Here is a 17,271-nt window from a genome sequence, read left to right on the forward strand (position 1 = left end):
AAATGATAATTTTGAGACAAGTAAATGGGTTATACTCTCAGGAAGAAAGAAGTGAATTTTAGAGAATTTAAGTCATAAACCCCATGGCACAAAGCTATTTAGTGTTTGAGTCAAGATTATGTCCTGTAGCATTAGATTATTTTCCATCTCCATGCCATTCTTTCTGCACTAAGGATTATTTTATAGCAGAGGCCAAAGGGTATTCATGTAATCATTTTACCTTGTAGTTCATTGTTCTAGAACCATTAATTTAATATTAAAAAAACAAACAAACATGAAATTATGTGACTTTTCTGTTCCAGAGGATAATTAGTGTACTTTCTACTTGAAGCATCCCTGTGGACTTCAAAAAGAGCTTGAGAACTTGGTATAAAAGCCCAAATACTTAGTGTTCACAGGCAACTTAACTGAGTAAGCAGTTCATTTCCACAGGTAAGAGGAAAGAGTTTCTTATGACTTACAAAATATTTCAGAAGTCATAACCTTGAATCTCTGGTTAGTTTTTATGTTTTAATATTTAAATCTGAGGCAGAAATTTCTAGTTAATTTAGAGTTGAATTAAAATTGCATAAAGGAAGTCCAGATAACAGCTGAGATCATAAGAAAGACTACCTACATATTTAGGTCAATAGGTTGTAGTTTAGACATGTCATGTCATTTTCTTGATGAAAGATAATAGTTGGAATAAGGTAGTAGAAGTAAGGGATTATATTACAAATTTAGGAGAACTGTTAAATATGGAGAAATATCAACCAACCAATAAATATATACCATTTTGGGATCATAATTTTTTGTTTTTGTTTTCAAATGGAAGGATATACATTGATTTTAAATTTGTTTTGCTGGTCAGCTGCTTGAACAAGAAGTCACTTCAGTTTTGTTTTGTTTTGTTTTGTTTTTTTAATCATGGTCTGCTTAACGTGATAGCTTTATAAAATACTTCAAAGACATGAAGATGTTATTTTGTATCGTTTCTAGGAGATAACACTTCCAGAATTATGGCCTATCACAATGAATTTGCAACATGGTCAAGGGAAAATAGTTTATCGTATGGAACAGACAAACCTGGTCTTGCATCTCGCTTTGCTCCTGACTATATGACCTTGGGCAGGTTACAGGCTTGGATGTTTCTCAGTTTTCTCATCTATAAAAGGATGCTGAATTATTTACTGTGCAGGTAGCTATGTAGCTTATCTAAGATAATGTACACAAAATTTCTAACCTTTAGTATTAGTTTAGTATTAGTGGTTAATATCATGTGTTTTTGCTGCTATCATAGCCTCCCTTCTCCAGCTTAGCATTTATAACATTGTTCTCATGCATGTACCTTACTTTATGTTTTCTAACTGCATTACAGATGAAAAATTGACAATTTTAATCATCCAGATCGGTCTATTTTGTTAACATTGATGGTCCGCATTTTTTTCTATCTAGGCCTTATTTCTTAAACTGAAATTAGCTGGAAAAAAAAACAACACAATCAAGTTTAATTTATTTAAATATGAGTTGGCAAAAGCCTTTTTGAAGTGCATTTTGGAAGAAGTAAACTCCATGTTTTTTGGCTTTCATCCCTCTAGTTCCCTGGAGTGAAGTAGATAATTGCTCTGTTGGGACAAGATGTTGATTACCTTTAATGCCTTCATCTACAAGCTACCTTCTTGCACTACAGATAAAATCAGAGAAATTAAAAATTATAAGAAAATTATTATGGACAAAATCTTCAGGGGTGATGTAAATAAACATAGTGTCACTTACTGATATGCCCAAAGTACAATGCAATGACATGGATGTATTTTTAAGGTGCCTGATACCAAAGTGTATTAGGATGGTCAGAAAGGGCCACCCCATATGACAAGCTGAAATTAAGTCTAACATCCCATATTGTACTCATTTGGGAATATTTCAAAATTAAATAGTTTCACATTATTTTTCTGATTTAAATGCATCCCAATTTTGTGATATAGATATGGTTGCTCCCATTTTAACAATTGTGCACACACACAAAAGGAATCTCACATGTGTTGTACAAAATCTAGGGCTAGTACTCAGGTATGTAATTTTTATTATATTACTTTCAGGTTTTTCTTTCATTCCTATAGTCATTCATCTTTGAGGATTTTGAGGTGATGGAATGTGAAACCAAGTGGGAGAATTTTGACAGAAACTAACTGGAAATCAAATCATTTATTGGCATAACTTTTAACATGACAAATTTAACCAACAACTTAATAACATAATTTCTTTAATTTATTTATACAGGGTAATGAATTCACTTGAACCCAACTTCCAAGCCCATCACCGCATATTCCTTCACTGCCAAGGATTTCAACATACTTTTATAAGAAACAAACATAAGGATAAATAGGGTGTGTTCTACTAAATTTAAAAAAAAAACTACCTTTAAAACCTATAAACATTAAAATGCCAGGATTTCCATCAGATTTAGATTTACACAGGAGTCAGATGAAAAACGTGACTGAGGTCACCATGTTTATATTGATAGGTTTCACAGATGATTTTGAGATGCAGATCTTCCTGTTTTTTCTATTTCTAGCAATCTATCTTTTCACTCTGATAGGAAATTTGGGACTGGTTATATTGGTCATTGGGGATTCTCGCCTCCACAATCCCATGTACTATTTTCTGAGTGTGTTATCATTCCTGGATGCCTGCTATTCCTCAGTTGTCACCCCAAAAATGCTGGTCAATTTCCTAGCAGAGAATAAAGCCATTTCCTACCTTGGATGTGCAGCCCAGATGCTTCTCTTTGTTACTTTTGGGACCACAGAATGCTTCCTCTTGGCTGCCATGGCTTATGATCGCTATGTGGCAATCTACAACCCTCTCCTCTATTCCGTGAGCATGTCACCCAGAGTCTACGTGCCACTCATCGTTGCTTCCTACGTTGGTGGCATTTTGCATGCTTCTGTACACACGGTGGCCACATTCAGCCTGTCCTTCTGTGCATCCAATGAAATTAGACACGTCTTTTGTGACATCCCTCCACTACTTGCCATTTCTTGTTCTGACACCCACACCAACCAGCTGTTGCTCTTCTACTTTGTGGGCGCTATTGAGATAGTCACTATCATGATTGTTCTGATCTCTTATGGTTTCATTCTGTTGGCCATTCTGAGGATGCATTCTGCTGAGGGGAGGCAGAAAGTCTTTTCTACGTGTGGTTCTCACTTAACCGGAGTGTCAGTGTATCATGGAACCATCCTCTTCATGTATGTGAGACCGAGTTCCAGCTACACTCTGGACCATGACATGATTGTGTCGATCTTTTACACAATTGTGATTCCCATGCTGAATCCCATCATCTATAGTTTAAGGAACAAAGATGTAAAAGAGGCAATGAAAAAAATGTTTGGTAAAATTTGGTTACCTAAATAAAGTATATTGTTCACACTGACCACAAAATTAAGAAAAGGTAAGAATAATATTTATTGTCTTAATATTAAAATGATAGTGATTGTATTATTTTGCTCAGATTGCCCTACCAAAGTGCCACAGAGTACTGGCTTAACAAAAGAAATTTATTTATCATTGTTATAAAATCTATAATTCTGAAGGTGAAGGCAGAGTGAATTTCTTTTGAGGCCTCTCCCTTTCACTTGCAAGGGGAAGTCTTTTTTTTTTTTTTTTTAATTGCAGTCTTTTCTTTCTATATCTATGTGGCCATTCCTCTCTGTGACTCTGTGTTCTGAAAGTATAATGTGGACACTTGTAGATAGATAGATAGATAGATAGATATACTGCATATATCTATATATAAATATATTTACATATACACCCATATTTATCATATATAAGTATATTTATACATGCAGAGTTACATATACATGTGATCTTTACTTTAAAATGCATAGTATTAATTTTCACCCTCAATATACATCAAACTTGATTATCTCCCATAGTTGCAGTTCTTAATAATTTTATAATTATATCTGACTATCTTGAGCAAATACCACCTAACTGATAGCAAAACTCCAGCTCACAGAATCCCAATCCATTTCCCTAAATTCTCTTATATCTGTCTCCTCATGAAAGCATTCTGCTCTATCCTTTAATCTGTGCAGTGGTAGCAGGAGCCACAGATAATATATTTAAATCTCGGGTGTCATTACCACCCTGCTTGTGAGGGTGCATCTCTCCTCTTTTTCTTATTTCATTGAGAACATGGACGTTGAATCCATTTTTACTTCATCCCAAAATACAGATACTAGGCATTAGAATATATCAAGATTATACTTAAACTCAAGAATGATAGACAGACACAATTTGGCGAGTAAGACACAGCCAACTGGTAGAAGCTAAGCTAATCCTCAGCCCATCTTGGTGAGTTTTCCTCATAACCCGTTACAGACTCAGCTTTTGCTCTGCTTTCTTTTGACCATTACCACCTTGAGATGCAATTAGAGATGCCACCAGTCCTCAGTGCCCAGACCCAAGAACTGAGGTACAGAGAAGCATCCTGATTATACTTGTGTTTAGTCCTGCTTCCAACAGACCTCATTTTCATTGCAAGGACATGTGTCCTTCAAAGTTAATTAATTGTAAATGGTTTTGGTTTTTCATCCCTCCCTCCTTCCTTTCATTATCACCATTTTTTAAAAAGATTTTATTTATTTGAGAGAAAGAAAAAGAGATAGCAAGAGAAAGCACAAGTGGGAAGGAGAGGGAGAAGCGTGGGGCTCAATCTCAGGACCCGGGGATCATGAACTAAATGGAAGGCAGATGCTTAACTGACTGAGCCACCCAGCTGCCCCACCATTATTATTATTTTTATGTGTTATTATTTTTAAGTGTTAAATCCCTTTGTTTCCAATAGGATGATCTCCTTAAAACATAGAACACAATGTAGGGATATTTCTCTAAAATGGGATTGTTGGGTTTAAATAATACCTTAACTACACAAATACAGATAATCTCCTACAACATTATATACTCCACCACCCCCAATTTTTCTTCATTTCTTTTCTTCTATTTGGACTGTTTACTCAGCTGCCATTCATGACTCCTTTTTTAAAATGCCTTTTCTTAGTGAGGATTTCATTGACTACATTATAATAATTACAATTTATTTCCATTGACTATCCTCATATTCTTTCTTGAATATAGCCATTGCACTTGTCACTCTTTCATACAATATACACTTAATTTATATTTGATTTATTATCTGATCTATTTTCCAGACACATATATTTGAAATATTGTCTGAAACAAATTGTTGCCCAATAAATATTCCCTAAGTGAATAAATATTTTACATAAGAAATGGTCAAAAGCATTTTTTAACTCAATGAAAAGATGCACGTGAAACAAGATATAGAATGTTCTATTTAAATAGTAGTTAGTTTTTTAAATTTTCTAGTTTATTTTTCCCTTAAAATAGGTTCCTCAAAAAGTAAAAAAAAAAAAAAAAAAATAGAACTACCCTATGACCCAACAATTGTACTACTAGATATTCAGCCTAAGAATTGAAAAATATAGATTTAAAGGGCACATGTACCCTGATGTACATAGCAGCAGCATTATCTGTAGTAGCCAAACTATAGAAAGAACCCAAATCTCCTTCCACTGATCAATGGATAAAGAACATGTGGTATAACACACACACACACACACACACACACACACACACAAATATTATTCAGCCATAAAAAAGAATGAAATCTTGCCATTTGTAACAACACAAATGGAGCTAGATTATAGTAGCTAAGTGAATTAAGTCAGTTAAGAAAGACAAATACCCTATGATTTCATTCCCATGTGGAATTTAAGAAACAAAGCAGATGAACATAGAGGAAGGAAAAAAGAGAGAGAGAAAGAGGGAAGAAAGTAAACCAGAACTATAGCTAACTACAGAGAACCCAACTCAAGGTGTGAGGGAGGGAGCTGGAAAGGGGATGAGCTAGATGGAGATGGAATTAAGGAGGGCACGTGTGTTATATGTAAGTTATACATCACTAAATCCTTTTCCTGAAACTAGTTTTACATATATGTTATCTAGCTAGAATTTAAATAAAAACATGTAAAAAAAAAAAGAAATAAAACATTTGCTCTTTTTATTAGTCTACTTTGCTATTCTTTCCTAGCTGTCTCATTTAGGTTCAATTTTCCAATGAAGAGTGTGTGAGTGGAATCACACATATTTTATTATTTCATATTCTCATCATCAATATTTCTGTTTTTTCCCATTTTTTTAAACTTAGGAGTAGCTTAGTAACGTCTAAAAATACTTCATGGAATAGTTGGAGAGTTTTTTAAAAATTTGTTAGTCATTTCCAAATAGAAAGCAATTTTTAAAAAAAAATTTCTTAATTCAGATCTTACTTTTCATTAACAAATAGAAGTTCTCATAAATGCTGCCCCTACACTTATAAAGAGAGAAACTTGTCAAAGTCAAATCTTTATATATACTCACCTACAAAAACAATCTTATTGAATGTTTAGTTTAAGCCTTTATATCCTAAGTAATGTTTTCTTAACTGAAAGTATTTAATACAGGTGTATTAAGTTTCCTAAACTTAGAGGGTTTCTTTCCATCTCTCTTTGCACCTCCTGTATGAGAACTTTCCTGTTTGGGATATGTGTTGCTACATTTCTATTTGCATAGGAAACATTCACTCTGGAGTGGCAGAGCCCCAGTAGATGTGTTCACCTCACCCTAGGTTGCCCCATAGGATGGCAGACTCAAAGCGGCAAACAGAATAGCCTTACTGATTTAAAGGAATGGCAGTGGCAAGTTGAACATGGTATTCCCAGAAGTGAAATAGAGGAGAAATGCTGCATTCTGACTTATCCTTATAAGCAGAAAAGTTCTAGGTTAAATGACTAGTTTAACTTGTCACAAAATCTAACTTGAATCATAAAATCAGAGCCATTGTCCCTCAGTTAATCTGTGAACTGAGGCAGCTTAGAGTTCTAGAACCCCTTAATGAAGGGAGGCCAGTGACCCTGAAAAAGGACCAAGGTATACTACCAAGAATTTAAATTTTAATTTCCTCCAAGCCTTCCCCAAAGGCTTGGGGGGCATTTACCAGGGTAACTATGTACTTGTGAAAAGGAAATAAACAATCTTTGAGAAATACTGGGCGCTAGTTCTGAACTGATGATGATTCCAGAAGACCCAAGACATTGCTGTGTGTTTGTGAGTTTGTGGCCCAACAGTTGGGGTAGGGTGTTGGAGAGGTCAGGTGACCAGTGGAGTTTTACTTCTGGCCCATGTCACAGTGAATGCTGCATATCCCTGCACCATCCTGAGTTATTCCTCCAGTTCCAGAATGTCTACTTGGAACAGAACAACTCAGTCCTTGGCAGAATCTCCACATTGGTTCCCTGACCTGTGGAGTAAGGGTTATCATGATGGAAAAATCCCAAGTAAGAGCAATCATATCTGCCTCTCCCATGAAAAATAGTAAACCAGAATCAATACTGCATTTTGAAGGGTAATGAGAGATTAGTTTCACCATCAAACACTTGAAGGATGCAAGAGGGTTGATTCTATTACATCCTCACTTAAATCTCCTATTTAGCCTATGCAGAAAAAACTGATGGATCTTTGAGAATGACAGAGAATTACCATAAGCTTTACTACATGACCATTTCCATTGTTGCTCTTGGACAGATGTGGCTTCATTGCCTGAGTAAATTAACACATACCCTGGTACTTGGTGTGCAGCTATTGATCTGTCAACTGTGTTTTCTTTCATATATTTTCATAAGGCTTACCAAAAAAATTAGTTTTCTCTGAGCTAGTGAAACCAACAAACTTCACTGTCCTACCTCAGAGTACAACAGTTCTACGGCCTATGTCATAATTTGATTCATACAGATTTGTGTGCTTTTTCCTTCCACAAGATATCGCCTGGATCCACAACATTGATGACATTGCATTAAGTAGACCTAATGAGCAAGAAGTAGTAACTACTCTAGACTTACTGGTAAGACATTCGTGTGACATGAGTGGAAAATTAATCTGATGAAAATTCAGGGGCTTTCTGCATTTCAGTGGTATAAGGCATGTTAAGATCAAGGGAAATTTGTTGCATCTGGTCACTTTCACAAGCAAAAATGTCACACTAGTGGACCTCATTTTTAAAGGTAATATATTCATTTAGTTGTGTTACTCCAGCCATGTCCTAACTGATCTCAAAAGTTGATCGTTTTGAAGGGTTAATGATAAGGAAAAGGCTCTGCTATAGGTTAAGGCTGCTGTGAACCTTCTCTTCCAAGTCAAGTATATGATCCATCAGGTCCTCTGGTGCTTGGAGTGGCAGTGGCAGAGAAGGACACTGTTTGGAGCTTTCAGTCAGCCCCTTTGGGGAAATCACAGACCCTTAGTATTGTGCGGCAAAGCCTTCCCAGCCTCTATAGATAACTACTTTTCTTTGTAAAACAGCTTTTAACCTGCCACTAGGTCTTAGGAGAGACTGAACACTTTACCATAGCCACTAAATTACCACAAAAGCTGAGTTTCTGCATTCAAAGCTGGGTGTTTTCTGACCCCAAGAGTCATAAATTCGGGCATACACCATCATGAAATGGTTATATATGAAGTTGTGTCTGAGCAGGCCTTGAAGGTCCGAGTAAGTTAGGTGAAAAAGTAGCCTACACGCCAAGGCTCCACAATTCTCTCTTATAGCCTGAATCTATGGCTTCCGTGGAGTTCCCTATGATTATTTGACAGAGGTCGAGAAGAATTAGGCCTGGTTTACAAATGCTTCTGCATGACATGCAAACACCACCTAGAAGTAGACAGCTGCGTCAAGATAGCCTCTTTTTGTGACATCCCTGAAAGACTGCAGTGAAAAGATATCCTTCCAGTGGGAAGAACTGTGAGCTGTATATCCAGATGTTTATTCTGCTTGTAAAGAGAAATAACCAGATGTGAAACTACATTTTGATTGATGTTCTATAGCCAGTCGTTTGGTTGGACAGTCAGGGACCTGGAAGATACATGAGGGAAAAATTGGTGTCAAGAGGGCTGGTCAAGAGGTATGTGGATAGACTTCCCACTCTGTGTTAAACATTGAGGATATTTGGGTCCCTTGTCAATGCCCACCAAAGATTGACCTCAGCAGAGAAGGATTTTCATAATCAAGTAGATGGGAGGACTCATTCTATGGATATCATTCATCTTATTTCACTAGCCATCCCTCTTACCAAGTAATGGGCTCATGAAGTGACTGTGGCAGCAAGGATGAAGGTTTGTGTAGGGTCAGTAACATAGACCTCCATTCACAAGGGCTGACTAGTCTGAACCCATGCCTGAGCAACCAGTCTACCAGGAGCAGAGACCAATCCTTAAGGGCCAACATGGCACCATTACCTGGTGTGATCAGCCAGCTCATGTCAGGTTGTTTACACTGTACATTATAGGGCAATGTATTGGGACTGGTTATATTTGTCCTTGGGGAGGCCTAGCTTCACCATCCCATGTAAAATTTTCCGAGTGTTTTATCATTCTTGGATGCCAGTTATTCTTCAGTTGTTACTACAAAAATGCTCATCAATTTCCTAGCAGAGAATAAAATCATTTCCTACCTTGGATATGCAACCCAGATGATTCTCTTTGTTACTTTTGGGACCACAGAATGCTTTCTCTTGGCTGCCATGGCTTACGATGACTATGTGGCAATCTAAAACCTCTCCTCTATTCCGTGGGCATGTTGCCCAGAGTCTGTGTGCCACTCATTGTTTCTTCCTGCATCAGTGGCATTTTGCATGTTTCTGTACACACAGTGGCCATGTTCAGTCTGTCCTTCTGTGCACCCAACAAAATTAAGCACGTCCTTTGCAAGATCCCTCCACCACTTGGATTTCTTGTTCTGACACCCACACAAACTATATATATATATATATATATACACACACACACACATATATATATCCCTATATATAATACCCATATGGTATTATATATAGGGTAATATGGTGTATATATAGTGTGCATATATATTTTATGCACATAGATTTATATAATTAACCAGTTGTTGCTTTTCTCTAAGGTCTACTTTTATTTGATTTTTCTGAGCCTAACTACATCAATAAATGTTCTAATACTTATCAGTAAAACTTTTGGAGTTTCATAAATGGATCTTATAATTTCTGTTATTGGACAGTAATAAGGAAAGATTTTGATAATGGAATAAAAATACATAGTGTTGGCCAAATAGTGAAAAAGTCATGTCCATTAGCCTTGATGGATCTTACTCTGAAAGTACATGGAGAACAAATGAAACAATTTTAAGGAGGTCTGGCTGAGGGAACTCAGGATGGAGAAGTAACCTCATAACGAGTGGGAATGACTTTCTATAAACAGTGTGATGATGCACCAATCCGTAGAACCCTGAGTACAGAAGCTATAGTAGCACTGAGTGAAGAAAATTCCACAGTGACTGACAATAGCAATACACTTGCATCACCAAATATTTAATATGAATCAATTTGAAACACAGTAAAAGTATATAGATGAACCCAACAATTGCACTACTGGGCATTTACCCTAAAGATACAAACAAACGTTGTGATCCAAAGGGGCACATGCACCCGGATGTTTATAGCAGCAATGTCCACAATAGTCAAATGGCTATTTGTTCTTTCCACAAATAGAAAGAACCTAGATGTCCATCCACAGATGACTGGATAAAGAAGATGTGGTATATATAGATACGATGGAGTACTATGCCACCATCAAAGAAATGAAATCTTGCCATTTGCGTTGATGTGGATGGAACTAGAGGGTATTATGCTTAGCGAAATAAGTAGGTCAGAGAAAGACAATTATCATATGATCTCCCTGATATGAGGAAGTTGAGAGGCAACGTGGGGGGTTTGGGGGGTAGCAAAAGAATAAATAAAGCAAAATGGGATCAGGAGGGAGAGAAACTGTAAGAGACTCTTAATTTCACAAAACAAATGGAGGGTTGCCGGGGGAGGGGCATAGGGAGAGGGTGGTAGGGTTATGGACATTGGGGAAGGTATGTGCTATGAAATGTGTAAAACTGGTGATTCACTGACCTGTACCCCTGCGGTTAATAATAAATTATTTGTTACTAAAAAACTTAAGAAAATTAAAAGTATATAGATGATACAAATGATCATATTTGTAAAATACAATGTTGGAGGGCTGATGAATGCTTTATTTGGAAATATTCTAGGATATACAGACAGTATGATTCACTAAAACCAAGACATTTTCTTTAGTTTCTGAACATAGAGACATGAACTTTTATACAACCGTCCTTGAAGATTAATTCAGTGCTAATAATGTGTTTTACTTAGAAACCAATTTCTCACAAACAATTTCTTCATCGCCTCTTTTACATCTTTGTTCCTTAAACTGTAGATAATGGGATTCAGCATGGGAATCACAATTGTGTAAAAGATCGACACGATCATGTCATGGTCCAAAGCATAGCTGGAACTTGGTCTCATATATATGAAAAGGATGGTTCCATGATAAATTGTCACTCCAGTTAGGTGAGAACCACATGTAGAAAAGACTTTCCGCCTCCCCTCAGCAGAATGCATCCTCAGAATGGCCAACAGAATGAAACCATAGGAGATCAGAACAATCATGATAGTGACTAGCTCAATAGCGCCCACAAAGTAGAAGAGCAACAGCTGGTTGGTGTGGGTGTCAGAACAAGAAATGGCAAGTAGTGGAGGGATGTCACAAAAGACGTGTCTAATTTCATTGGATGCACAGAAGGACAGGCTGAATGTGGCCACCGTGTGTACAGAAGCATGCAAAATGCCACCAACGTAGGAAGCAACGATGAGTGGCACGTAGACTCTGGGTGACATGCTCACGGAATAGAGGAGAGGGTTGTAGATTGCCACATAGCGATCATAAGCCATGGCAGCCAAGAGGAAGCATTCTGTGTCCCAAAAGTAACAAAGAGAAGCATCTGGGCTGCACATCCAAGGTAGGAAATGGCTTTATTCTCTGCTAGGAAATTGACCAGCATTTTTGGGGTGACAACTGAGGAATAGCAGGCATCCAGGAATGATAACACACTCAGAAAATAGTACATGGGATTGTGGAGGCGAGAATCCCCAATGACCAATACAACCAGTCCCAAATTTCCTATCAGAGTGAAAAGATAGATTGCTAGAAATAGAAAAAACAGGAAGATCTGCATCTCAAAATCATCTGTGAAGCCCATCAATATAAACATGGTGACCTCAGTCACGTTTTTCATCTGAATCCTATATAAATCTAAATCTGATGGAAACCCTGGCATTTCACTGTTTATTTATAAGTGCCAAAGGCAACATGAAAATAGTCTACCTAATTACATCCCCATATTTGTTTCTTAGCAGGGTATAATGATTTCCTTGGCACTGAAAATATAGGCAGCAATAAAGATGTTGGTCCCCAGTCATTGCATTTTGCTGTTTAATAAAAGGAAGAAATGATTTTAATCAGTCATTGATTACACATATCAGGTTAAAAAATAACCTGTTGACTTAAATAGTTTATTGTCTATATCATTTTCTGTTCAATTCTTTATTGTCTTTTTGCATATCACATAAACTTAAAATGCACAATGATGAATAAACAAGGGAATATTTGAGTCTTAAAATATTATCGTGGAAAGTACACATCTGAATACTAGTTCTGGATTGGCTACAATGGACATGAAAGTCCTTTCTTTAATATTTGCAACCGTTCAAGTGGGAGTAAGTACACTTCTGTCACAAGCTTGTGTTGGATTTTAATGAGAAATTCTAGGGGCAACAAGGTGGCCCAACTCTTGGGCTTTGGCTCAGGTCATGATCTCATGGATATTGGGATGGAGCCCTGCATGGGGCTCTGGGCTCAATGGAAAGTCGACTCAAAGGTTCTCTTTCTGCCCTTTCCCTTCCTTGCACTAGGGAGCGTGCGCACACACACACACACAGACACACACTCTTCTCTCTCTAAAATAAATAAATCTTTAAAAAATAAAGGACAAATACTGTTGAAATTATTTAATTTTAATGTGTTTCCAGAAGACTAGGAAATGGAATAAATTAGACATCTCATCTCATCATACAATGCCACCTTTTCCACCAAAAACATTTACTTCATTTTTTTTTCCTGGCAATTATCCTGTTCCATTAGTTTCCATCTACAGAAGTGGTGAATAGGATAGCAGAGAATATTCTGGGGAGAGATGCACCTTATTAGCAAGCATAAAAAATGAAATGTCTTTTTCTTCAGATTTTTTTTTCTTTTTCTTCAAAATACATATCATTAAGTTGTTCATTTTGGCCTTTGCATCTTACCATACCTTTTTTTTCCCCAAATTTTATCTTAATGACAATGTCAAGTGTTTTTCAACTTATGTGATTATTCTTACAAAATCCTTGCATTATTTTTTTAGATATATTTCTCTCAAATAGAAATCCTGGATTTTTTTTTTTTTAATTATAGCTGCTTATGGAGTTTCTTAATAGAAAAGTCAGTTTCTCAAATAACTGTGAAATTAACATCACCTGATAGTAGATAATAAAATGGTTTCTGAATTTTTTGCTGAGAGTAAAATCACTATATTTGTCTCAAAATGATTTCTGTCTTTTGTTTTCTTGATGTCATCTTACTGTTTCTCATTAAGTGGAGTGTGAATAAAGGAAATTTTAAAAATGTTAAAGAGGCACCTGTAAATCTCAGTTATTGAAACACAATTGATTACTGGATCAATCATATTTAAGAGGCAGATTTCAGCATGTTGATTTTTGTTGTTCCTTTGGCTTTTTATAACCAACATGTGTTTAAAAAGAGTTTAAAAAAATCCACAGTACCTAAGGCCAGGCTGAATTAACTCACAAATGATTTATATTCATGAAGTGAAATATGCTACACTTTTGTTATATTGAGACACCTACACATCAGTAGATAATAAAGAAATAAGGCCACTGTTAGAAAGAAAAGAAAACCATATGTCTTTATATTCTCAGATGTGTTCCAGATATCCCCATGGAAGATATTTCAAATGCACAGAGTAGTTTCATAAATGTGAGTCTACAAAACCTAAAAATGCCCATTTGATTCTTAGGAAAATTGTTAGTTAACAAATAAAAAATGCAATTATTTTAAAATCTGATTTCTTATAAACCCAGATAGCTTGCATAACTCTGATGAGAACACACATATATACCTTAAAATAATGCATAGTTAAGTTTGAATTGCTATAGTAGTAAAGTAGTTTATAAAGAGATCAATGAATAGTATAAATATGATTAATGCATTTTGGAGTATAACTAAAAATAGATTGCTCTTTAAAAAACTCTTTTTCTTTTAGGGTGCCTGGGTGGCAGAGCGGGTTAAAGCCTCAGCCTTTGGTTCCTGGCATGGTCCCAGGATCCTGGGATTGAGCCCCTCATTGGGCAGTCTACTCAGCAGGGGGTCTGCTTCCCGACCCCTAACCCCGCCTGCCTCACTTCCTACTTGTGATCTCTTTCTGTCAAATAAATAAATAAATAAAATCTTTTAAAAAAAACCCAAAAAACAAAAACAAAAACAAAACAACCCCCCCCAAAAACCTCTCTTAATCTCTTTCTTTCCCAACCTTTTCTTCTCCTCTCTCTCTCTTTCCTTGAAATCCATGGAATACATACAAAAATATTTACTAAAAAGACTCAGATACAAAACAGGAATTAAGCAGATAAGAGTAAGTGCAGTAAAAACAGAACATGCAAGCACATTTTGAAATATGTACCGACAGGCAGTATGCCACAGGCATCCACAACAAAACACATGTCGGCTGATATATACAGGAGAAGGATCAGTGACATGACAATTATAATGTTTCTGTAACTAATGTACCTAGGACAAGTCAACTGTAGGAGATTAAGAACATTACATTTGGAATGTAAATTACAGGGGTGCCTGGGAGGCTCAGTCAGTCAAGTGTCTGACTCTTTATTTTGGCTCAAGTCAGGATCTCAAGACCCTGTGTCCCTAGTCAGGCTCCAAGCTCATCATGGAGTCTGCTTGTCTCTCTCCCTCTGATCCATTCTTTTAAATCTTCAAAACAATGGGGGCAACATTTTAAAAAAATTAATAAAACCTCATATGACAACCTCAGAGTTAGTACCCGGTAACAATGTGAACTTGGAAAAGTTACTTCTCCTTGTAACTCCAAAGAATAACTAAGATTGACCCCAATTTTTAGGCATACCTTGTTCAACTAAATCTGCAATGGTATGGTTGCAGAGTGTGTATCTATCTGATGCATTAAAATCTTTTGTATTAACTTGAAGTGTTAATTATATGTGAAAATACACATGAAATATGGCCTCCACATTGTATTTAGTTTGAATAAAATGAATAGACATTATAAAATTAATTTTTAAAAATAAAAACATTTTGCAATTAATGGGTCCCAAACAGAATCAAAGTACTTCTTTAAGTTATACATATATTTGTTACATGGCACTAAATATATATTAAAATACTGTTCTATTGAGATTAAACCCAGTGAATCCCAATATTCTGTGCCATAAAAAAACTTTAAAATCCATGTCAGTCACTACATTCAGCTTGTGGGCATGCCACTAAAATAATACTCTATTTACTCAAATTCTCCTGATATACTTCTCAATATGATAATCTAGTAATCCTTGATGTCTCTGCTCTCGCCTGTAGAATAAGAAAGTGTTCCATGAATGAAACTAGGTTTTATTCCAAATCATGTCCCATTAGAGCATTTACCTACTTTACTATAGGAAACTGGGTCATGATAGAGAGAAAGTATGAGTGTAGCTGCTGCATCCAAACTGCTTTTCAAACAGGCATTTCCATTAAGCAGTATTTAGGAAAATTAGAACTAGTTGTGTTTATATCTTGCTGTTTCACTTTGGTAGAGGCCAACAAGACAAATATATAGATCCTAAATTATTAACAAAACGTGATCAATCTGGAAGACTGAAATAAAATCAGTTCCCCAGCACTCGTGGTCAAAAATTATAAAGTACCAAACACTCATGGAAACAGTACTGCACTCAGCTCAGTAAGGAGGAAGACTATGATTGTAGCTACCATGGATCCTTAACTGGTTACTAGAAGTTAGGAATTTTGTGCACATTTTCTGATACAGTCTACATAGCAATCTACAAACCAAATAATTCAGTGTCATTTTATAGATGAGAAAATTCCCTATCTGGGCATATGACTTGACTGAGGTCATAATTTCTAAGACATTCAGGATTTAAGCCTAGTTTTCTCTGATTTCAGACTCTGTTCTATTTCCACTTGACCATATTACAAATCCATTTTGAGATGCCACAATTCTGGAAATGTAATCACTTAGAACCCATGAGATGGCAACCTTGCACATTGGAATCTTTTTTTTTTTTTTTATTCAATTAAGCCTGAATAAATCATGAAAAAATTTTTTGCTTCTAGATCAATTAGCTTGCTAATAAAACAAATTAAAAATTTTTATTCGTCCATCAGAAACAAATATTGATTTCAAAGTTGTATATACACAATAGCTGGTTAATAATTTTTCTCTATTTAATACTTCCCTTAAATTTTAAAGAGCCCGTTAATTCAATTATCTCTAAATTGACCATAATCTTTCACCAAGAACATTAAAGCAAATTTCTTATTACACCTCTAATGATCAAAATATGTGGGAAGTACTCTCTACCTTCCCTGCTGTATTCCCTGAAAGCCAAATGATCAATTGTTATCATAATTTTGAATTAACTAATTAACTAGAATCTTCTTTCTTAAATACGAGTATGAAAGCATGCATTCTAGTTTGAAATTCACATGTCCAGCAACCAAAATATTTTGTAAGTTCCAAAAAACCTTTCCTCTTACCTGTGGAAATGAACCATCTGTTCATGTACACTATGAATATAAATGCATTTAGACTCTTATACCATCTTGAGTTCTTTAAGTTCACAGTGATGTCCCAAGAGGAAAATGCACTAATTCTTTTCTGGGACAGAAAAGTATGAAGATGATTTGTTTTTGTTTTGTTTTGTTTTTTTCATTGTAAGCAAGTCAATAGTTCTGGATAATGAACTATATGATGAAAATGATTACATAAGTGTACTTTGGCCTCTAGTTTAAAATGATTCCTCAGTGGAAAAGAAAGCTAATGAAATAACTGTAGTCTTGGCTCTGATATTAAGTAACTCCATGTCAGTAGATTGATGACTTAACTTCTCTGAAATCCAGTTTCCTCCTTCCGGAAATATAAGCTCTTTACTTCCCTCAAAAACCTATAAACAACAGGACACCTGGCTGGCTCAGTTGGAA

The 17,271-nt window shown here is 35.9% G+C and overlaps 2 protein-coding genes across 2 annotated transcripts; one reads left to right on the forward strand and one right to left on the reverse strand.

The window, feature by feature from the left end:
* The first annotated feature begins 2,421 nt into the window (after positions 1-2,421).
* On the forward strand, positions 2,422-3,396 carry LOC101682129 (olfactory receptor 5T1-like). The gene has a single exon (XM_004781682.2). It carries the CDS (start codon positions 2,422-2,424, stop codon positions 3,394-3,396), a length of 975 nt encoding a protein of 324 aa, XP_004781739.2.
* Positions 3,397-11,270: 7,874 nt separating this feature from the next.
* On the reverse strand, positions 11,271-12,277 carry LOC101677407 (olfactory receptor 5T1-like). The gene is given in 2 exon segments (XM_004781670.3): positions 11,271-11,896; positions 11,899-12,277. Coding segments are annotated over 2 exon segments (984 nt in total). The 5' UTR covers positions 12,257-12,277.
* Positions 12,278-17,271: the final 4,994 nt, after the last annotated feature.

This window comes from Mustela putorius, unplaced genomic scaffold, assembly GCF_011764305.1.
Source record: "Mustela putorius furo isolate JIRA1106 unplaced genomic scaffold, ASM1176430v1.1 tig00000127_pilon_pilon_pilon, whole genome shotgun sequence".
Classification (NCBI taxonomy): domain Eukaryota; kingdom Metazoa; phylum Chordata; class Mammalia; order Carnivora; family Mustelidae; genus Mustela; species Mustela putorius.